The 18,680-nt window shown below is 38.2% G+C and overlaps 1 protein-coding gene across 8 annotated transcripts in view; it reads right to left on the bottom strand.

Moving 5' to 3' along the window:
• PPP2R3A (protein phosphatase 2 regulatory subunit B''alpha) overlaps window positions 1-18,680 on the bottom strand; it is a 99,869-nt gene that overhangs the window by 20,429 nt on the left and 60,760 nt on the right. For 4 of the 8 annotated variants that reach the window (XR_004986843.2, XM_036431372.2, XM_045579263.1 and 1 more), the window contains 7 exons: window positions 14,319-14,405; window positions 10,954-11,110; window positions 8,396-8,444; window positions 4,992-5,081; window positions 3,645-3,820; window positions 2,752-2,870; window positions 501-607 (listed from right to left, as the gene is read on the bottom strand). Coding sequence is in view for 6 of the 8 variants with exons in the window: in XM_036431372.2 (XP_036287265.1) it covers window positions 501-607; window positions 2,752-2,870; window positions 3,645-3,820; window positions 4,992-5,081; window positions 8,396-8,444; window positions 10,954-11,110; window positions 14,319-14,405 (785 nt within the window). In the remaining 2 variants the exon portion in view is untranslated. Of the gene's footprint in view, window positions 1-500; window positions 608-1,937; window positions 2,420-2,650; window positions 2,871-3,644; window positions 3,821-4,991; window positions 5,082-8,395; window positions 8,445-10,784; window positions 10,814-10,953; window positions 11,111-14,318; window positions 14,406-18,680 lie in introns of those variants that run through there. The other 4 variants (XM_036431374.2, XM_036431373.2, XR_006741136.1 and 1 more) reach the window with 4 other exon arrangements.

Consider the following 18,680-nt stretch of genomic DNA (forward strand, 5'->3'; position numbering starts at 1 on the left):
TCTAAGCAATGAAAGTCTCATGACTTAATTTCTCACCATGGTCCTTTTATGGGATAATACACTATTATAAATTCTGTGTAGAAGTTATTTCCAGTTCAGGGTTGAATGCAGAAGACCATATATGATAAATATTTGTTTTAAACATGATCATCTTTTATTATTTAAAAAAGCTTTTCAGTTCTTCTGTCTGGCCTCCTTCCATATTTACAGAGTAATATGACTGCACAACAATCTTAGTTTCCAGTGAAAGGTACAACTTCATTAAAGGAAATAGGACATAAGAAGACTCTTCAGGAAATTAATTAAGAAGGAAAGAGAAAGACTGCTGGGGAAAATAGTCATTCAACTAAAGTTGTTTAAAATCACTCATGTTTTTGATACTCAAAAATTGTAAAAATAGAAAAGGCTTACTAGCTTCATTTTTTTAAGGTGGTTTTAGTATTTCATGATATGGTTTCCTCTGCTAAAAAGTTTCACAAAACACAGGGAGATTCACTTACCCTTCCTGGAACTGTGCTTGGGCAGACTCCTCTGCTACAAGTGTCTCATACTCCTCAGCGGCAAACCTGTCCCAGTCGGAGGGCTCAGGCATGTCATTCTCCACATCCTGATTGCAAAGAGTACCACCACAGAAAAGAAAAATAATTAAAGACAAAGAACTGGAGATAGGTGTATAGATCACTAAAAACAAACAACTATCTGAAACTATTTCATTTCAACATGTAAAAAAAGTGCTAAAGTAATAATACTCCTAAAGTGATTTTCCACACCTCCAATCACAAAATTAGTCATTGTCCATCATCTAAATTCTTTAGGTCTACATTCTTTAGCCTTGTAATCAAAGACCTTTTTCTAGACCCTTCCTGGCACTTTGCCCAACAGCTACCTGCATATGCTATCCCTTCCTCTGGCAAATTTTTGCTCCTTTGTTAAAATACAGGTCATCCCTAGCCGGTTTGGCTCAGTGGAAAGAATACTGGCTTGTGGACCGAAGAGTCACAGGTTCAATTCCGGTCAAGGGAACATGCCCAGATTGTGGGTTCGATCCCCAATGGGATCGAGCATGAGGCAGCCAATCAATGATTCTCTGTCATCGATGTTTCTATCCCTCTCCCTTCATCTCTGAAATCAGTATTAAAAATTAATAAAAAATAATAAAATCCAGGTCGGATACCATATCATCTCTGCTATCTTCCTAGAAACAGCCCTTCTCCCTAAAATCATTTCCTTTGCCATACTGCATATGCTTGGTTTCCTCCTCTTGTACTTCTTTTTCATCTCTATATACCTATTCTTTATATACTAAGTCTTTCATTTCTATATAATCAGTGTTTCTTCAACAGTGCCTAGAATTTAACTGAGCACTTTTTAATTTTCATTTATTTTTTTGCATATTAGAACATTAATTAGCTCCTCTGATAAAGAAAAGTAAAATTTAACAGTAAAATTTATAACACAAAAGAAATAAAGGGGGAAAAGGCCATTTTCTTTTCCTTCCATAATATGGACAGCATCTTGGATTATATATTTCAGGTAAAATATGTTTTTCCATAATGATAATGAGTTAGCATTTTCCTAAGATGTAGGGTTAATTATGCCTAGAAGAATTTAAATACCTAAAAACTGATCATACAATGTGTTAATTATTACACTTAATCCATTTTAGGGATCCCAACACCAACCTTTTAACATTCTGAAATTTGCATGCATTTTTAGACTTATAATTGGCAATGAATATTTGTATTTAGGAGGTGATCTTTGTATTCTTACTACTATTTAGGTAAAAAAGTTATGCAACATGTAGAAGGAAAAGACTGTAAAAGTTTCCTGTTGTACTCCTATATGATTCAACTGAAACAGTCTTTCTGTATTAACATAATTTTGACTTTTAAAACGGGAATGAATGTTGAAGGGGAAGTGGTGATATTTTTATTTTTGACATGGGTCATATGTCCAGGTTTTCTGAGGGTCCATAGGCTTTTGTATGGGGAAGGGTGCTCCTCTGTTTAAGGTGTAGAATGATTTCAAACTGATAGTCATGAACAGTGATCATTAACACTTGAAAAAGAACTATATTATCTGAAGTTTGTTTATCACAGAATGTTTCTGGTTGTCATTATGACGGGAAAGCTATTTCCAGGTCATCCCAGAAATGCATAATACAATTAAATCAAGTCCAATATACTTTCTAATACAGATGTACCTTTGATATATTTTTAAAATTAGGAGTCTTATCAAACACATTTTTTTTGGTAATTAGTTTATAATATATATATGTAAATGCACATGGGCCATACAATTCACTCAATGGCAGGCAAATGCAGGTTATCTAAAAACTTGATTAGCTGTCTGGAGAAGATGTGCTCTAGGTCCTTTATACTCTCTCTTTCAATATGTGATGAAATGTTTTAAATGTTACCTCTTTAGCCCTAACTGGTTTGGCTCAGTGGATAGAGCATCGGCCTGTGGACTGAAAGGTCCCAGGTTTAATTCTAGTCAAGGGCATGTACTTTGGTTGCGGGCACATCCCCAGTAGGGGGTGTGCAGGAGGCAGCTGATTGATTTTTCTCTTTCATTGATGTTTCTAACTCTCTCCCTCTCCCTTCTTCTCTGTAAAAAATCAGTAAAATGTATATTTTAAAAATGTTACCTCTTTAAATATCAAGTTCTTGCAGACAGAAACCATTTTTATCTGTAACACACAGCCCCAGATATTACAACTCTCAAATAGAAGTTAAAATTATACTGTACCTTCTGGACTGCAAAGGGATCTCTCTGTTCATGGTCTAAGTATTTCTCCAGATTAAAAAAAGTGTCATAAAAGATGTGAGCCATTCTGCATCTCTTCAGATCTCGTAGAGTTATTTTGCCTATGTAAAAACACAGAGCTGGTAAATGCCAAGATCTGTTTTGGCAAATGAAAAAAACTTCTATTAAAGTTTAAAAAGTATATGTAAACATTATATGTATACATTTATCCAAATTTGTCTGGAAGATCATCTGGAAGGACGCCTAGCCTAATTAGACTAGATGTCCTTCTGGACGAAGCTGCGGCTGGGAGGGAAGCCAGGGTCCCAGCTGCCTGCCAGTGGCCGGAGGAAAGCCCATGTCCCAGGTACCAGAGGGAAGCCAGTGACAGCAGCTGGGGGAAGGAAGGCCTACTCTTGCATGAATTTTGTGCACCAGGCCTCTGATTTTATTATAAAAGCCCCATTTCTTTCCTTTTTGAGGTTAAATTCATGTAACATAAAATTCACCATTTTAAAAGTACTTTAAGTGGCTTTTAGTACACTCAGTGTTGTGTAACCATCACCACGACTGATTGCCTTACATTTTTTTCACCTTTCAAAAGGGAACTCCATACTCCCCAAGTAGTCCCTCCTCCTCCTCTTTTTACTCCCACCCTCAAGCCCCTGGCAATCACTAGTTACTTTGTTTCCATGGAAAAAAAAAAAACATTTCTTAAATAGGATTTGCCATCAAATGTTGGTTCCACACTAATAGTAAAGGAGAAACTTAAAAACTGTATTTTGGAAGCCTGCATGAAAGACTCTGTAGAGTTAAATAATTTAGGACAATCAGGATTACAAGCCCCGCTCTGTCACATAGGTGAACAGTGAAAATGGCACTTTACACAACGTTACCATCACTGGCTGGCTTCACCAGGTCAAGCATCTGGCACAGCAAATCATGGAACGGCAAGGGCTCAATGCCCATGGCTTCCATCCGTTCACACTGCTCCTCATAGAAATACTCCAGCTCGTACATGGAGAGCACACCATCCCCATCCACATCCATGCAGCGGAACCAATACTCGATGCTAGGAGAGAGGGACACTCTTTAGCAGTGGCCTGTAAAGGTCCTTTTATTCGTTCAGATTTATTATTGCCCAACTTTTAAAATAAAAGTTACAGCCCTAACTGATTTGGCTCAGTGGATAGAGTGTTGGCTTGTGGACTGAAAGGTCCCAGGTTTGATTCCGGTCAAGGTCATGTATTTTGGTTGTGGGCAGAAGGCAGCTAATCAATGTTTCTTTCTCATCAATGGTTCTAACTCTATATCCCTCTCCCTTCTTCTCTGTAAAAAAATCAAGAAAATATATTTAAAAATAAATAAGTAAATAAAAAAGTTTCATATGTGTGTGATCACCTCACACCTGTCAGAAAGGCTATCATAAAAAAAATCAAAAAGTTGACGAGGATGTGGAGAAAGGGAACTCTCATGCACTGTTGATGGGAATGCAGATTGGTGCAGCCATTGTGGAAAACAGTATAGTGTTTCCTCAAAAAATTAAAAATGGAACTGTCTTTCGATTCAGCAATTCCACTTGTAGGAATATATTCAAAGAAACCTGGAATACTAATTTGAAAGAACATATGCTCCTCTATGTTCATTACAGCATTATTTACAACTAGAGGCCCGGTGCATGAATTTATGTACAGGTGGGTTGCCTTGGACTGGCCAGTGGTCAAGGCCGATCAGTGCCAATTGGAGCCAGCCGGCTGGGGAGAGGGACCACAGGAGATTGGCTGTAGAGCACATTGACCAACAGGGTGCAGCTCCTGCATTGAGTATATGCCCCCTGGTGGTCAGTGCGCATCATAGCTACCGGCTGGTAGTTTGGTCGACATGTTATAACTGTCACTTAGGCTTCCACATGTACACGAATCTATGCACCAGTAGCTCGCTGCTGCCCTCCAGTAGCTCTCGGCCCGCTGCCCCACCCTCCTGTTGCTCCTACCGCCCTTCCTCCCCCTATCCTCCTCATAGCTTGCTGTCCTGCCCCCACCCTCTTGCTGATCCATGATCTAGAAATTACGCTTTTCTTGATACCTTGTGAGACTCTGGATTCAGTCTGAGAGGCAGAGACCAAGACTAATCCATCTTGGCACCCTGAGGCTGAGTTGGCATTAACTAGGTATACATCATGACTTTTTCAAGGTTTGTTCCTGTTTTTAACATCTTGACAAAAGGAAACTTAGAAGTCATACCTGGTGGGGTTCCTTTTATCTTCCTCCGATATCAAGAACCAAACAAAATCTGCATAGCTCATTCTTCCCTCTTTCTGTACTGTTTTTCCCCTAAGAAAGGAAAACAAAACACAAGCTTTTAGTTTCCTGAGCAATTACTCAAATAAATTTAGTAGGATGGTAGACAAAGTAATATCTTCCTTTGGAAATTAAGTATACCTAAAAAAATAATCAATACTGCTATCTGCATTTAGATAACTATGGAGGAAATTGAAGCAATAATAAAAAAAACTTCCAACAAACAAAAGCCCTGGACCAAACAGCTTCAGAGGGGAGTTTTATCAAACATTCAAAGAAGAAATAAAACCTATCTTCCTCAGACCATTCAAAAAAATTAATGAGGAATGAGCACTTCCAAGCTCTTTCTAAAAAGCCAGCATTACCCTAATCCCAAAACCAGATAAAGACAATACAGAGAATTACAGGCCAATATCCCCTATGAACATAGATGCCAAAATCCTCAACAAAATTATAGCAAATCGAATCCAGCAGTACATTAGAAAGATCATACACCAGGACCAAGAGGGGTTTATCCCAGCGATGCAAGGATGGTACAACATCTGCAAGTCAATAAATGTGATAACACCACATAAACTGAGAGGTAAAAACCATACGATCTTATCCATTGATGCAGAAAAAGCATTTGACAAAATCCAACACCCTTTCTTGATAAAAATTCTCAGCAAGGTGGGAATAGAAGGATCATACCTCAACATAATAAAAGCCATATATGACAATCCCACAGCCAACATCATACTCAATGGGCAAAAACTAAAACCAGTCGAAACTGGTTTGGCTTAGTGAACTGAAGGGCCCCAAGTTCAATTCCAGTCAAGGGCATGTATCTTGGTTGTGGGCACATCCCCAGTAGGGGGTGTGCAAGAGGCAGCTGATTGATGTTTCTCATCGATGTTTCTGTCTATCCCTCTTCCTTTCTCTCTGTAAAAAACATACAAACAAAAAACCACCCTAAAACCATTTCCCCTAAGAACAGGAACAAGACAGGGATGCTCACTTTCACCACTCCTCTTCTACGAAGTACTAGCCGTTGCCATCAGACAAGAAGAAAAAAATAAAAGGCATCCAAATTGGGAAAGAAGAAGTAAAACTGTCCTTATTTACAGAGGACATGATACTATATAAAGAAAACCCTAAAGACTCCATCAAAAAACTACTAGACTTACTAAATGAATTCAGCAATATAGCAGGATACAAAATTGACACTCAGACGTCTATGGCTTTTCTATACACCATTAATGAACTCACAGAAAGAGAAATTAAAAAAGCAATCCCATTTACCATTGCAACAAAAAAATTAAGATACCTAGGAATAAATTTAACCAAGGAAACAAAGGACCTATACTCAGAAAATTTTAGGATGCTAAAAAAAGAGATAGAGGAAGACATAAACAAATGGAGGAATATACCATGTTCATGGATTGGTAGAATCAACATCATTAAAATATTCATACTGCCCAAAGCAATCTATAAATTCAACGTAATCCCCATTAAAATACCAACGGCATACTTCAAAGCCCTAGAACAAATTCTCCAAAAATTCATCTGGAATAAAAAAAGACCCCAAATAGCTGCAGCAATCTTGAGAAAGAGGAACAATGTTGGAGGGATCAAATACCAGATATCAAGCTATACTATAAAGACACTGTTCTCAAAACTGCCTGGTACTGGCATAAGAACAGACATATAGGCCAGTGGAACAGAACAGAGAACCCAGAGATCAACACAAGCCATAATGCTCAATATTTGACAAAGGAGGCAAGAGCATACAATGGAGACAAGACAGTCTCTTCAATAAATGGTGTTGAGAAAACTGGACAGATACTTGCAAAAAAATGAAACTAGACCACCAACCTATACCATACACAAACTCAAAATGGATAAAGAAATTAAACATAAGATAGAAAACATAAAAATCTTAGAAGCCATAGCCAACAAAATAGCAGACATTTGTCGTAGCAATCTTTACCAATACAGCTCCTAGGCTAATAGAAACGAAAGAGAAAATAAACAAGTGGGACTTCATCAAAGTAAAAAGCTACTGCATAGCAAAAGAAACATCCACAAAATAACGAGAGCCCATTGTTTGTGAGGACATATTTGCCAATGTTATCACTTGTAAGGGTTTAATCTCCAACATTTACAAGGAACTCATACAACTTAACAAAAGGAAGGTAAACAATCCGATCAAAAAATGGGCAAAGGACCTAAAAAGAGGATATTCAGAAAGCCAAGAGACATATGAAAGCATGCTCAAAGTCACTAATCATCCAAGAGATGCAAATCATAACAACAATGAGGTACCATCTCACACCTGTCAGAACAGCTATAATCAACAAATCAACAGATGACAAGTGTTGGAGAGGATGCCAAGAAAAAGGAACCCTTGCGCACTGCTGGTGGGAAAGCAGACTGGTGCAGCCACTGTGGAAAACAGCATGGCATTTCCTCAAGAAATTAAAAAATGGAACTGCCATTTGACCCAGTAATCCCACTTCTAGGAATATACTCTAAGAAAACAATAACACCAATGAGAAAGGATATATGCACACCTATGTTCATAGCAGTGCAATTTACAATAGCTAAGATTTGGAAATAGCCTGAATGCCCATCAGCAGATGAGTGGATTAGAAAACCTGTGGTACATCTACACAATGGAATACTATGCTGCTGTAAAAAAGAAGGAATTCTTACATTTGCAACAGCATGGATAGATCTGGAGAGCATTATGCTAAGCGAAATAATCCAGTCAGTGAAAGATAAATACCACATGATCTCACAGAAGTATGGATAATAAAGAACATTACAAACAGTTGAACAAAAATAGAGGCAAAGAAGCATCGAACAAACTGTCAAACTACAGCCAGAAGATAGGGGAGGGTAAGAGATCAACCGAAGGACTTGTATGCATGCATATAAGCACAACCAACAGACTCAAGACACTGGGGGCAGAGGGGACAAAGACAAGTGCCGGGGGATGGGGAGGCTGGGGAAAGGTCAGTGGGGAGAAAAAAAGGCATATGTACTCCCATTTGTAATACCTTAAACAATAAAATAAAATAATACTGTCTTATATGAAGCCATGACTGTATATACTGCAGGAAGTCTTGTTACAGTTTTATTTGATCCTTAAAAAAAAAAAAAAATCCTCGTTGGAAGATGTGTTTTTATTGATTTGAAAGGGAGGAGAGAAACATTGATGTGAGAGAAACATCCATCAGTTGCCTTCCTTACAAGACCTGACCAGGAATTGAACCTGTCACCTGGTGTACAGGACAACACACTGGCAGAGCCACAGTGGCCAGGGCACTTGTAGTTCATTTTTTATTTTCAGAAAATTTTCTTACCTTGTTACTGCCCCAGAGAATATCCTTTCAATAATTCTGTTTGATGAAGCTAAATATAAATAAGAAAGTACAAAGTTAGTTACAAACATGCTCCATAAAGATAGTACTTTTGGAAAATTTGTTTTTAGTAGTTACAAGCTAAAACATAATAAGCTTCCACAACAGAATAGGAGTAGTTAAAAAATATGAAGTGGCTTAATCAACAAATCAATCAATCAATTATTTAAAAAAAAACACACAAATGGGTGTGCATGACAGCTAGGATATATTTATATATTTGAATATCAAGTTATTGGTCATTTTATCTAATAAGACAACTTTTTCTCTAAAACAAGACAAATCTTATCCTAGCATTCATTTCAAGGAGGAACTGACTGATCATCGACTCCCAATATAAGAGTTGTTGAATAAAAAAAGAATGCTTTTAAGTAGAATTTTACAAAATATACCAAAAGATACCATAAACATATATTTCTTATATTCTCATTCTATAAAAGTCAAGGGTATAACATGGTTTAATGTATCACTAAGTGCCTCAGATAATGGCAAGCACACTAAAATATCAGAACCAATGATAAGGTCTGAAATTAGAGAGCTAGCAGCTAGCAGCATCTAGCATAAACTTAGGTACAATCAGCATAAAGGTAAATTAGTTTGGCTATGGGTGTCAGTACAGTCATGTTTGGCCATGTACTGAAGCTTATGTAAGGACCCTCTAGATTTGTTGAGCATTAGTTTATGGGGTTAATAATTTGAACTAGATAGAACAAAAGAAGGTTGTATAGGAAAGGCAAGAATATTTCATTCCAAAGCTAAAGTATTTTATTTAAATATGTTTTATTGATTTTTTTACAGAGAGAAAGAGAGAGAGATAGAAACATCAATGAGAGAGGAACATCGATCAGCTGCCTCCTGCACACCCCCCACTGGGGATGTGCTGGCAACCAAGGTACTATATGTCCTTGACCAGAATTGAACCCAGGACCCTTGAGTCTGAAGGCTGACGCTCTATCCACTGAGCCAAACAAGTTTTGGCAAGCTAAAGTATTGTACTTTTTGAAAGTTTTTTTGTGGTTTGTTTTTGTTTGTTTGTTTGTTTGTTGTTTTTTAAGATTTGGAAGATTTAGCCCTCTAAAACTGAAGATCATGTTGTCCAATTAAGAACAGGTCAGTGAGTGAACAATTATATAGTTTCAGTGGCCCATTCATTATGCAGGTCCAACTGCCCGTTTTCTAGACTTAATCTCTTTAACATGACTGAGTTGCTATGTGTAGATATACACTATTTTTGGATGTATTATGAGTATTATGGTTATGTCAGTCAGAGATAGTGCTTTAGAGCCCATAGGCTTTTTCATGACTTCTAGTGGCTGGCTTATATTCTACAGATGACCTGTCACTAGTAATTAGAAGGTACATCGCTAATAAAACTGACCCAATGAATAAGGTCCATTTTTTTGGTGATAGGAAGGCTATGAGTACTTGAAATAGTACTCATAAAATGCTTATCAAATAAATACATTTGAGCATTTACCTCTTCACGCCTAATTGGCACCTGAGAATCTGAGAGGCAGAACTCTGTTTCTTAAAAATGAAAGTTAGCCGAAACCGGTTTGGCTCAGTGGATAGAGCGTTGGCCTTCAGACTCAAGGGTCCTGGGTTCGATTCCGGTCAAGGGCATATACATTGGTTGCAGGCACATCCCTGGTTGGGGGTGTGCAGGAGGCAGCTGGTTGATGTTTCTCTCTCATTGATGTTTCTAGCTCTATCTTCCCTTCCTCTCTGTAAAAAATCAATAAAATATATTTTAAAAAATGAAAGTTATATATTGTAAAACTTAATATCATATGCTAGTAGAATGAACTTTTTTAAAGATGTATACAGACGTGCCAAATAGCAGAAGCAAAATTCAATGCACTTCTTTAAGATTTGTACTCTGCTGCATTTAAAAGGCTTTTAAAGGTTGACTTAAAAATCACCAGTGCCTGAGGAGACATGTAAGAACTGAACAAGGACCATCTTATGAGAGTAGAATGAACCACTGTATCTTGGTTAAAAATATTAAGTCAGTCGGTTCTAAGTTTTCTACTGCTAAAAGTGAAGCAAAAAGGAGTATGTGAAATATAATTTTTTGTTTTCTGACAAAAGAAAGCACAAAAGACTCATTTGCAAAAAATATATATTTTCTGAACTAAATTCCTTTTAAAAATAAAGTTTTTATGAGTCCTTCAAAACGTTATTTTTATCCATGCGTGTGTATAAATACTATGAGAAATTCATAAAGGAATATACATATTCTCTTTCAAATAAACTATTAAATTTATAATCAGAAAATAAACAACACAGGCTCTCCAATTCATCAAAACTAAAACTGTAATTGCTTACTTACCTCCATATCCCTTTTCCTACACCTGGCTTCTAAATAAAAAAATTAGTATTTTTACTTATTCCCACTTAAAAATTCTTGGCCCTTTATGTTAAAAAATTGAAATGCTCCGTAATGAGTGGGGGACAATCTTCTTCAAAACAGTTAAGTATCAACATCTATAGATACTCACCCTGGTCATTGTATCGAGACAGATCGGCCTGGCTGATGTAGAGGTCATGATCACTATCTAGTTCCCAAAATTTACAATAAATAACATAAAAATGTTCATAGGAAAAGTAGTCTGTGATTTGGTTTATATCTTCCTCCTCTTCCAAAAGCGCTAGAGTCTGAAATGGTATGAATAAAGAAAATTTATTTTAAAATTATGAAAACCCAGCCTTGGGCATAATATAGAATCTAGTAAATTTTTCTTTTAAATTGAATTTAAAAATTTGGTTTTGGTATCAAATCAGGAACTTTAATAGGTAACATCACTCTCCCTTTAATCTCCTCATCAATCTATAAGCATTAACACATTTCGGACCAGTAGTTTTATTGCTAGCTTTACCCCAGTAGCCAGATAAGTTTCTATTGAACAATGACAAAAAACGTTTTACATAAATGTTAAAGGCACGCTTTAAAGTTAAACACTCATTGCGTTTTGAAGTTATTTATTACATGTTCTTATAAGGTAATATCTTTTTAAAGAATTCCTGTGTTTGGCCACAAGCCTTACAGCAGAAAACACGAGAATCTTTGTGATCTTTCTGTAATGTGTTAATGAACTCTGTAATATGCTTAGCAAAGGGTTAGATGCTATGGAGGATTTAAAAGCAAGAAAAGGGAAAGATCATCACCAAGGGGACTGCAGCCTATCTGAGGCCCCCAGACCAACAAGCACAGAACAATTAAACAGCAGGCTTAGTTACATGGCCACATATTGACATGCTTTTAACTTTTTAGTTATGCAGTGTCATCTATTTTATTATGAACAGTGAGCATCCACATAGAGGGTTTCTCTTTTCTTTCTTTTTTTAATCTTCACCTGTGGCTATTTTTTCCATTGATATTTAGATAGAGTGGAAGAGAGGAGGGAGGGAGAGAGGGAGGGAGGGACGGAGAGAGACACATTAGATAGAGTGGAAGAGAGAGAGTGGAAGAGAGGGGGGGAGAGAGAGAGAGAGAGAAAGAGAGAGAGAAGAAGAGAGACACATTGATTGGTTGCCTTCTGAACTTACCCAGACCGTAGCTGGGGATCGAACCAGCAACCCAGGTATGTGCCCTAGTCAGGGAGTCAAACTTGAGACCCTTCAGTGCTTGGGCCAATGCTCTAACCACTGAGTAATACTGGCCAGGGTTTTAATGTCATCCTAGTAAATTCAATTAAAAAACGAAACACTAAAAACCCCAACTAAAAAAACCAGCCATATAAAACCATACTTTTAACTTTCATATCTATATATGAATAAAACCACAAATAAATGGATTCCCTCTAGGGAAAAGGGAGTGAAATGGCAGGGTAATAAGGTAAATAGTGACTTCAGATTATTATTCTAAATATGTTCATGTTATTAGAATACCAGAGGCCCAGTGCACCCATTTGTGCATGGATGGAGTCTGGCCGGCCCAGTCCCAGTTGGGGCAGATGGGAGGAGGAGATGGCAGGAGGTTGGCTGGCCAGCCTGCCCCTATCAGGGCCCAGTCAGGGCCAGGCTGGTTGGGGGTAGGGGCTGCAGGTGACTGGCCCACAGGCCCCACCCCGATTGGGGTTGGGGGCCAATTGGGGGCAGGGCCAGCCAGGGGGAGGGGCTGTGGACCTATCATGGGGGGCGGGCTGGCTATGGGGAAGGAGGGAACGTTTGGCTGGAGGCCAGCTCTTAATCTGGGTGGAAGAGTCTGATCAGGGGCAGGCCAGCAGGGGGGAGGGGCCGTGAGGTTGGTAGGCCAGCCCCGCCCCCTGGTCGGCCAGTTTGCTGGCCACAGTGGGCGTCATAGTGACTGGTCCTGAAGGTGGTTATGGTTGTACGGTCGCTGGCTTTTTATATAGAGATTTTATGAGCATATATTCGTGTATAAGAGGAAGGCTAAGGAGAGGGGTAAGGAAGAAAATAGAGAGGAGAATAAGTCATACTCTAGGAAGAACAACACTTGAATTCTAGTTCTAATTCAGCCACTTATCGAATACTTGCTGTTTGATCTTATCTAAGTCATTCAATCATATTTGGGCCTCACATTTTATCACAAGTTTTAAAAAAGGACTATAATGATTCAGAAACTACAAACTCTAATATGCTTCAGGAATGTGAGGTATAAGGCCTTTTAGGAATTATTGACATCTAAACCCAATCCATATCACCTTCTGCAAGCCCAGGCATGCACAAGGTATGCAATAGATATTAATAATAACTGTGATGATAACTGTTCATTTTAGAATACAAAAAGATTGTATATCTATTATGGGATGCTAATTTTGCCAAGTCTACATTACTTTGTCCCAGATAAAGTCAGAAAAAATATACATTAAATAAGGTCGTCTTAGCTTAAACTACTTTTAGCATAATTCACTTAAAATGAAATATTTCATTTATTTCCAAGTGCAAACATTTTCACCTTCTTCAGGACAACAGAGGCTTGAACAATCCAGCATGAAGATTATCTCGGTAAAAGGCTCCCACTAGTGGTCAGTACTTTCTCATAAAATAAATAAAATAATTGAATAAAATGCACTCTGTGTTAGAAGGAATTTTTAGCAGGAGCTGGATAAAGGGTCATTGTTGAAACGATCAAGTTGGAATTCTTCTATTTCTTTTGCAAGGCCCTTCCCAACCCCACTCCATCTCACTCCTCAAGCCTGATCACTGGCCCCTCTCTGTGGAGCCTTTGGCCACTTAAGACTGTCCTGTAGTTCCTGAACATGACACTTTCATGCGTCTGGGCCTTGCTTATGCTGCTTTCTTTATCTGAAATACCCTTTTCTTCTAATTTCTATCTTGGTGAACTCCTGATATCTCCAAGGTCAAGATCACATGCCAGTCCTTCTATGGTCTTCTTTGCATATTTATACTTTTCTGTGGAATTTTTCAAGTCAGGTGTGACAGTGCACTTTTTTTTTTTTTTTAATACTGTATATTTTTAATGATTCTGAGAGGAAGGGAGAGGGAGAGAGATAGAAGCATCAGTGATGATAGAGAATCATTGATTGGCTGATTCCTGCAACCCCACCCCCCCTTACTGGGGATCGAGCCCGCAACCAGGCATATGCCCTTGACTGGAATCGAACCCAGGACCCTTACATTCTGCAGGCTGACATTTTATTCACTGAGCCAAACCAAGTATGGCAGTGCACTTTCTCTTTTGCCCTGCAGTGCAGGTGTTGATGTAAAAATCCCTTATTATTCATCTTTGTTCCTCCCAACACATCTCAGTTATCTGATAAATGCTTACTGACTGAAAGTAGTGACAGAACTTCACATACATAAGCACTCAAATATTTGTTAAATGAAGTAAAAATATTATTTAAATTGTTCCTTATATGTGAATTTCAATGAGGCATACTTGCAAAAAGTTGCTTTTTCTTATCTCTGTTGAAGTAATTTTCCCACTCCAAGATCTGTTCACTGTGTAGAATATTCTTTGAATAACCTGGTTCCAAAGGAAAACAAAACCAGATAAAAACATTAAAGATATCAATTACTTCACCAAAGGCTACTGCATCTTATCAACATACTTTATAAATCAGATAAATTTTGAATTTACCACTGTTCTCAAAACAGCCTGGTACTGGCACAAGAACAGACATATAGATCAATGGAATCAAATCGAGAACCCAGATATCAACCCAAATCACTATGCTCAATTAATATTTGACAAAGGAGGCACGAATATACAATGGAGTCAAGACAGTTTCTTCAATAAATGGTGTTGGGAAAATTGGACAGACACATGCAAAAGAATGAAACTAGATCACCAACTTACACCATTCACAAAAATAAACTCAAAATGGATACAGGACTTAAACATCAGATGGGAAACCATAAAAATACTAGAAGCATCCACAGGCAGCAAAATCTCAGATGTATGCCAAAAGAACTTCACTGATACTACCCCTAGGGCAATGGAAGCTAAAGAGAAAATAAACAAATGGGACTACATCAAAATAAAAAGCTTTTGTACAGCAAAAGAAACCATCAACAAAACAAGAAAGCCCACAGTGTGGGAGAACATATTTGCAAATGATACCACTGATAAAGGTTTAATCTCCAACATCTACAAACAGCTTATACAACTAAATAAAAGGAAGATAAATAATCCAATTAAAAAATGGGCAATGGACCTAAATAGAACATTTTCAAAAGAAGACAGAAGGAAGGCCAAAAGGCACATGAAAACATGCTCAAAGTCACTAATTATCCGAGAGATGCAAATCAAAACAACAATGCGGTACCATCTCACACCTGTCAGAATGGCCAACATCAACAAATCAACAAACGACAAGTGTTGGCGAGGTTGCGGAGAGAAAGGAACCCTCTTGCACTGCTGGTGGGAATGCAGATTGGTGCAACCACTGTGGAGAGCAGTGTGGAGTTTCCTCAAAAAACTGAAAATGGAACTCCCATTTGACCCAGTAATCCCACTTCTAGGAATATATCCCAAGAAACTAGAAACACCAATCAGAAAGGATATATGCACCCCTATGTTCATAGCAGCACAATCTACAATAGCCAGAATTTGGAAACAGCCTAGGTGCCCATCAGCAGATGATTGGATCCAAAAACTATGGTACATCTACACAATGGAATACTATGCAGCCATAAAAAAGAAGGAATTCTCATCATTTGCAGCAACCTGGATGGAATTGGAGAACATCATGCTGAGTGAAATAAGCCAATCAATGAAAGAGAAACACCACATGACCTCACTCATTTGTGGATAATAAAGAGCATTATAAACTGATGAACCAAAAGATAGATATAGAGACAGTATATCAACAAGTAGACTGTCAAATTATAGCGGGGAGGGGAGGAAGATCTGGGGGAGATAATAGATCAACCGAAGGACTTTTATACATGCATATAAGTACAACCAATGGACACAAAACTCTGGGGAGGGAGGGGATGTGTGGGAGGGAGGGAGGGGGGCAAAAAAAAAATCAATAAAATATATTAAAAAAAATTTTGGCTTTTAGATTATGTCAAGTATCATTTATAATAAAAATTAAAAATGAACTCTTTAAAAAAATCTACAACTATATAGCTTGTATCTGCCCCTAACAGTCCAAGAATAAAAAAAGGAATGTCTTTCCACAAGTCTGCCTTTGCCCCACTGCCTCCATGTCACTTTCTTAGTTTATCATCTTATACTGTGAAGCCTGACTCAAGCAGTACTGGATGTTTGGGAAAGGTAAATGAGGGGGAAATATATACCGGGTTTGCTGAATAATCAATGGGTCAGAAGAATGGCTGCCAGTGTGATAGGATTCAAGAAAGCATTATTTTGGTTATTATAGCCTAATTCATTGGAGTCCTTAAGACAGTCTTGCAGGGTCTCTCTATAAATTCAAATACATTGTGATAATTTACATCCTGGATCCTTATTTGGGCATTAACAATTTTGTTGTTAGTGTTTTATTGAGTTGAACAGATATGAAACTATGGAGAAGATACTGGACAGGATGGGAGGGAAGGGCTGGGAAGCAAATGTGAATGAGATTGGGGATGTGTGTGCTGTGGTTTAGGGGAGAGCTGGAAAAGAAAGACAAGGCAGGAGGCCACAGTGCATTCTTAGCAACTTTACCTGCGGTTATTCCTGCCCAATTAATTTTGATCTATTAGTTGTTGTATTATTTCCTCCAAAAGGAAGCAGAGATGAGGACAATTTAAGCAGCTTTCTGGAGGGTATTTTGGTTTTAATTTTAATTGCCTAAATAACATAGAAATTCTATATTCTTAGTTGTTATCAAGAAAGAGGTTAGCCGGGACCGGTTTGGCTCAATGGATAGAGCGTTGGCTTGGGGACTGAAGGGACCCGGGTTCGATTCCAGTCAAGGGCATGTACCTTGGTTGCGGGCATATCCCCAGTAGGGGGTGTGCAAGAGGCAGCTGATCGATGACTCTCTCTCATTGATGTTTCTAACTCTCTATCTCTCTCCCTTCCTCTCTGTACAAAAATCAATAAAATATATTAAAAAAAAAAAAAGAGGTTAGATCCTTTTAATTTTTGTTAATCCTTACCTGAGGATATTTTTCCATTGATTTTTAGAGAGAGGAAAGGGGGGAGGGGCAGAGAGAGAAAGAGAGAGAGAGAAAGAGAAACATTGACGCAAGAGACACATCAATTGGCTGCCTCCTACATGCGCCCCAACCAGGGCCAGGAATTGAGCCTGCAACTGAGGTATGTGCTTTTGACCAAAATCAAACCCAGGACCCTTCAGGGCCAACGCTCTATCCATTGAGCCAAACTGGCTAGGGCAAGATTAGAGTATTTTACAATGCTATTTTAGTACAAGAACACAAAAAGGAAAGACATTTGGACACTATCCAAAAAGATCTAGTGAGGGACTAAACTACCATCCTGCTTCTGGATTCTTTAGCAGAGTAATTCTCAAACAGAACAGGGAACAACTAGCCTCAGGATGAAGGTCCAGACTTCTGCTACTCAGCATTCCTCACTCTACCCTGCTGTCAGGTTGACAGCGGAGGGAAGTTGGCGGCAATCAGGCCAGCAGGGGAGGGCAGTTGGGGGCAATCAGGCAAGCAGGTATGCAGAGAGGTTGGGGTGATCAGGCAGGTAGGCAGAGGGGTTAGGGGCAATCAGGCAGACAGGCAGAGGCAGTTAGGGGTGATCAGGCAGGCATGCAGGTGAGCGATTAGGAGCCAGCAGTCTCAGATTACAAGAGGGATGTTAGACTGCTGACAATAGGTCATCCCCCAAGGGCCCATGATTGGAGAGGGTGCAGGCTGGGTTGAGGGAACCTCCCCTCTGTGCACGAATTCCGTGCACCAGGCCACTAGTCTTTTTTTGTAATAGCCAGGTATGAGGTGATATCTCATTTTGATTTTCATTTCCCTGATGATTAGTGATGTTGAGCATCTATCTTTTTATTTACTTGTTGGCCATATGTATGTCTTCTTTGGAAAATTGCTTGCTAAATTAATGAGGTATCACCTCATAAAGTTTCAATGATTTCATACCATTCCTTGACCAAGTTTCAGTGGTACAGTGTAGATTTTTGTGTTACATTTGTGATAGAAATAAATGTGTTGGATTCATAGCTAGTTGAATAACACTGTTCAGAGTTATGAATAGTATGGATGCCAACTAAGAAGTCTCTAATTAATATTTTATATAAAATAGTATTGTCTATGATTTATAGATTGAATATAAAAAGTGATTTATACAATAGATTGAATATAAAATGTGCAGAAAGGGTTAATATAGTTTAAATTATTGTGAAAGATATTACTAATGGAGTAATGCTTACTTCTTGAGGAAAAATTAAGAGTGTAGATGTGTCCATGATCTGAATGACTGACTATCACGTCGAAGAAGCTGGCTCTTTTTGTTGTCCCAGAGTTCAGAACTAGAACTACTAGATAGAAATGCCTTTATACTGAAACATTTCAATATAAGGAGGAGTTTCCTAAAATTAACTCTCTGAAGCAATAGGCTGTATGAAAAAGTGAAGTTTCTTCTTACCACTATTATTTAGAAGTTGTTAGGATTCCTGCATTAAGTGGGAAATGGAACTGCTTGACATTTAATTTTCCAACTGGCCCCAATCACTCCAACTCCCTGAGATGTTTCAGGGCAGAGAATGTGTCTTATTTAACACTGTGTTCTTAGCACTAGCTTGGCTGAAGTTCATATAAAAAAGCTGGAGGACTTTTTAGCATAGAAAAAAAAAATAAAAAGAAAAAA

This window comes from Pipistrellus kuhlii, unplaced genomic scaffold, assembly GCF_014108245.1.
Source record: "Pipistrellus kuhlii isolate mPipKuh1 unplaced genomic scaffold, mPipKuh1.p scaffold_m20_p_11, whole genome shotgun sequence".
NCBI classification, from domain to species: domain Eukaryota; kingdom Metazoa; phylum Chordata; class Mammalia; order Chiroptera; family Vespertilionidae; genus Pipistrellus; species Pipistrellus kuhlii.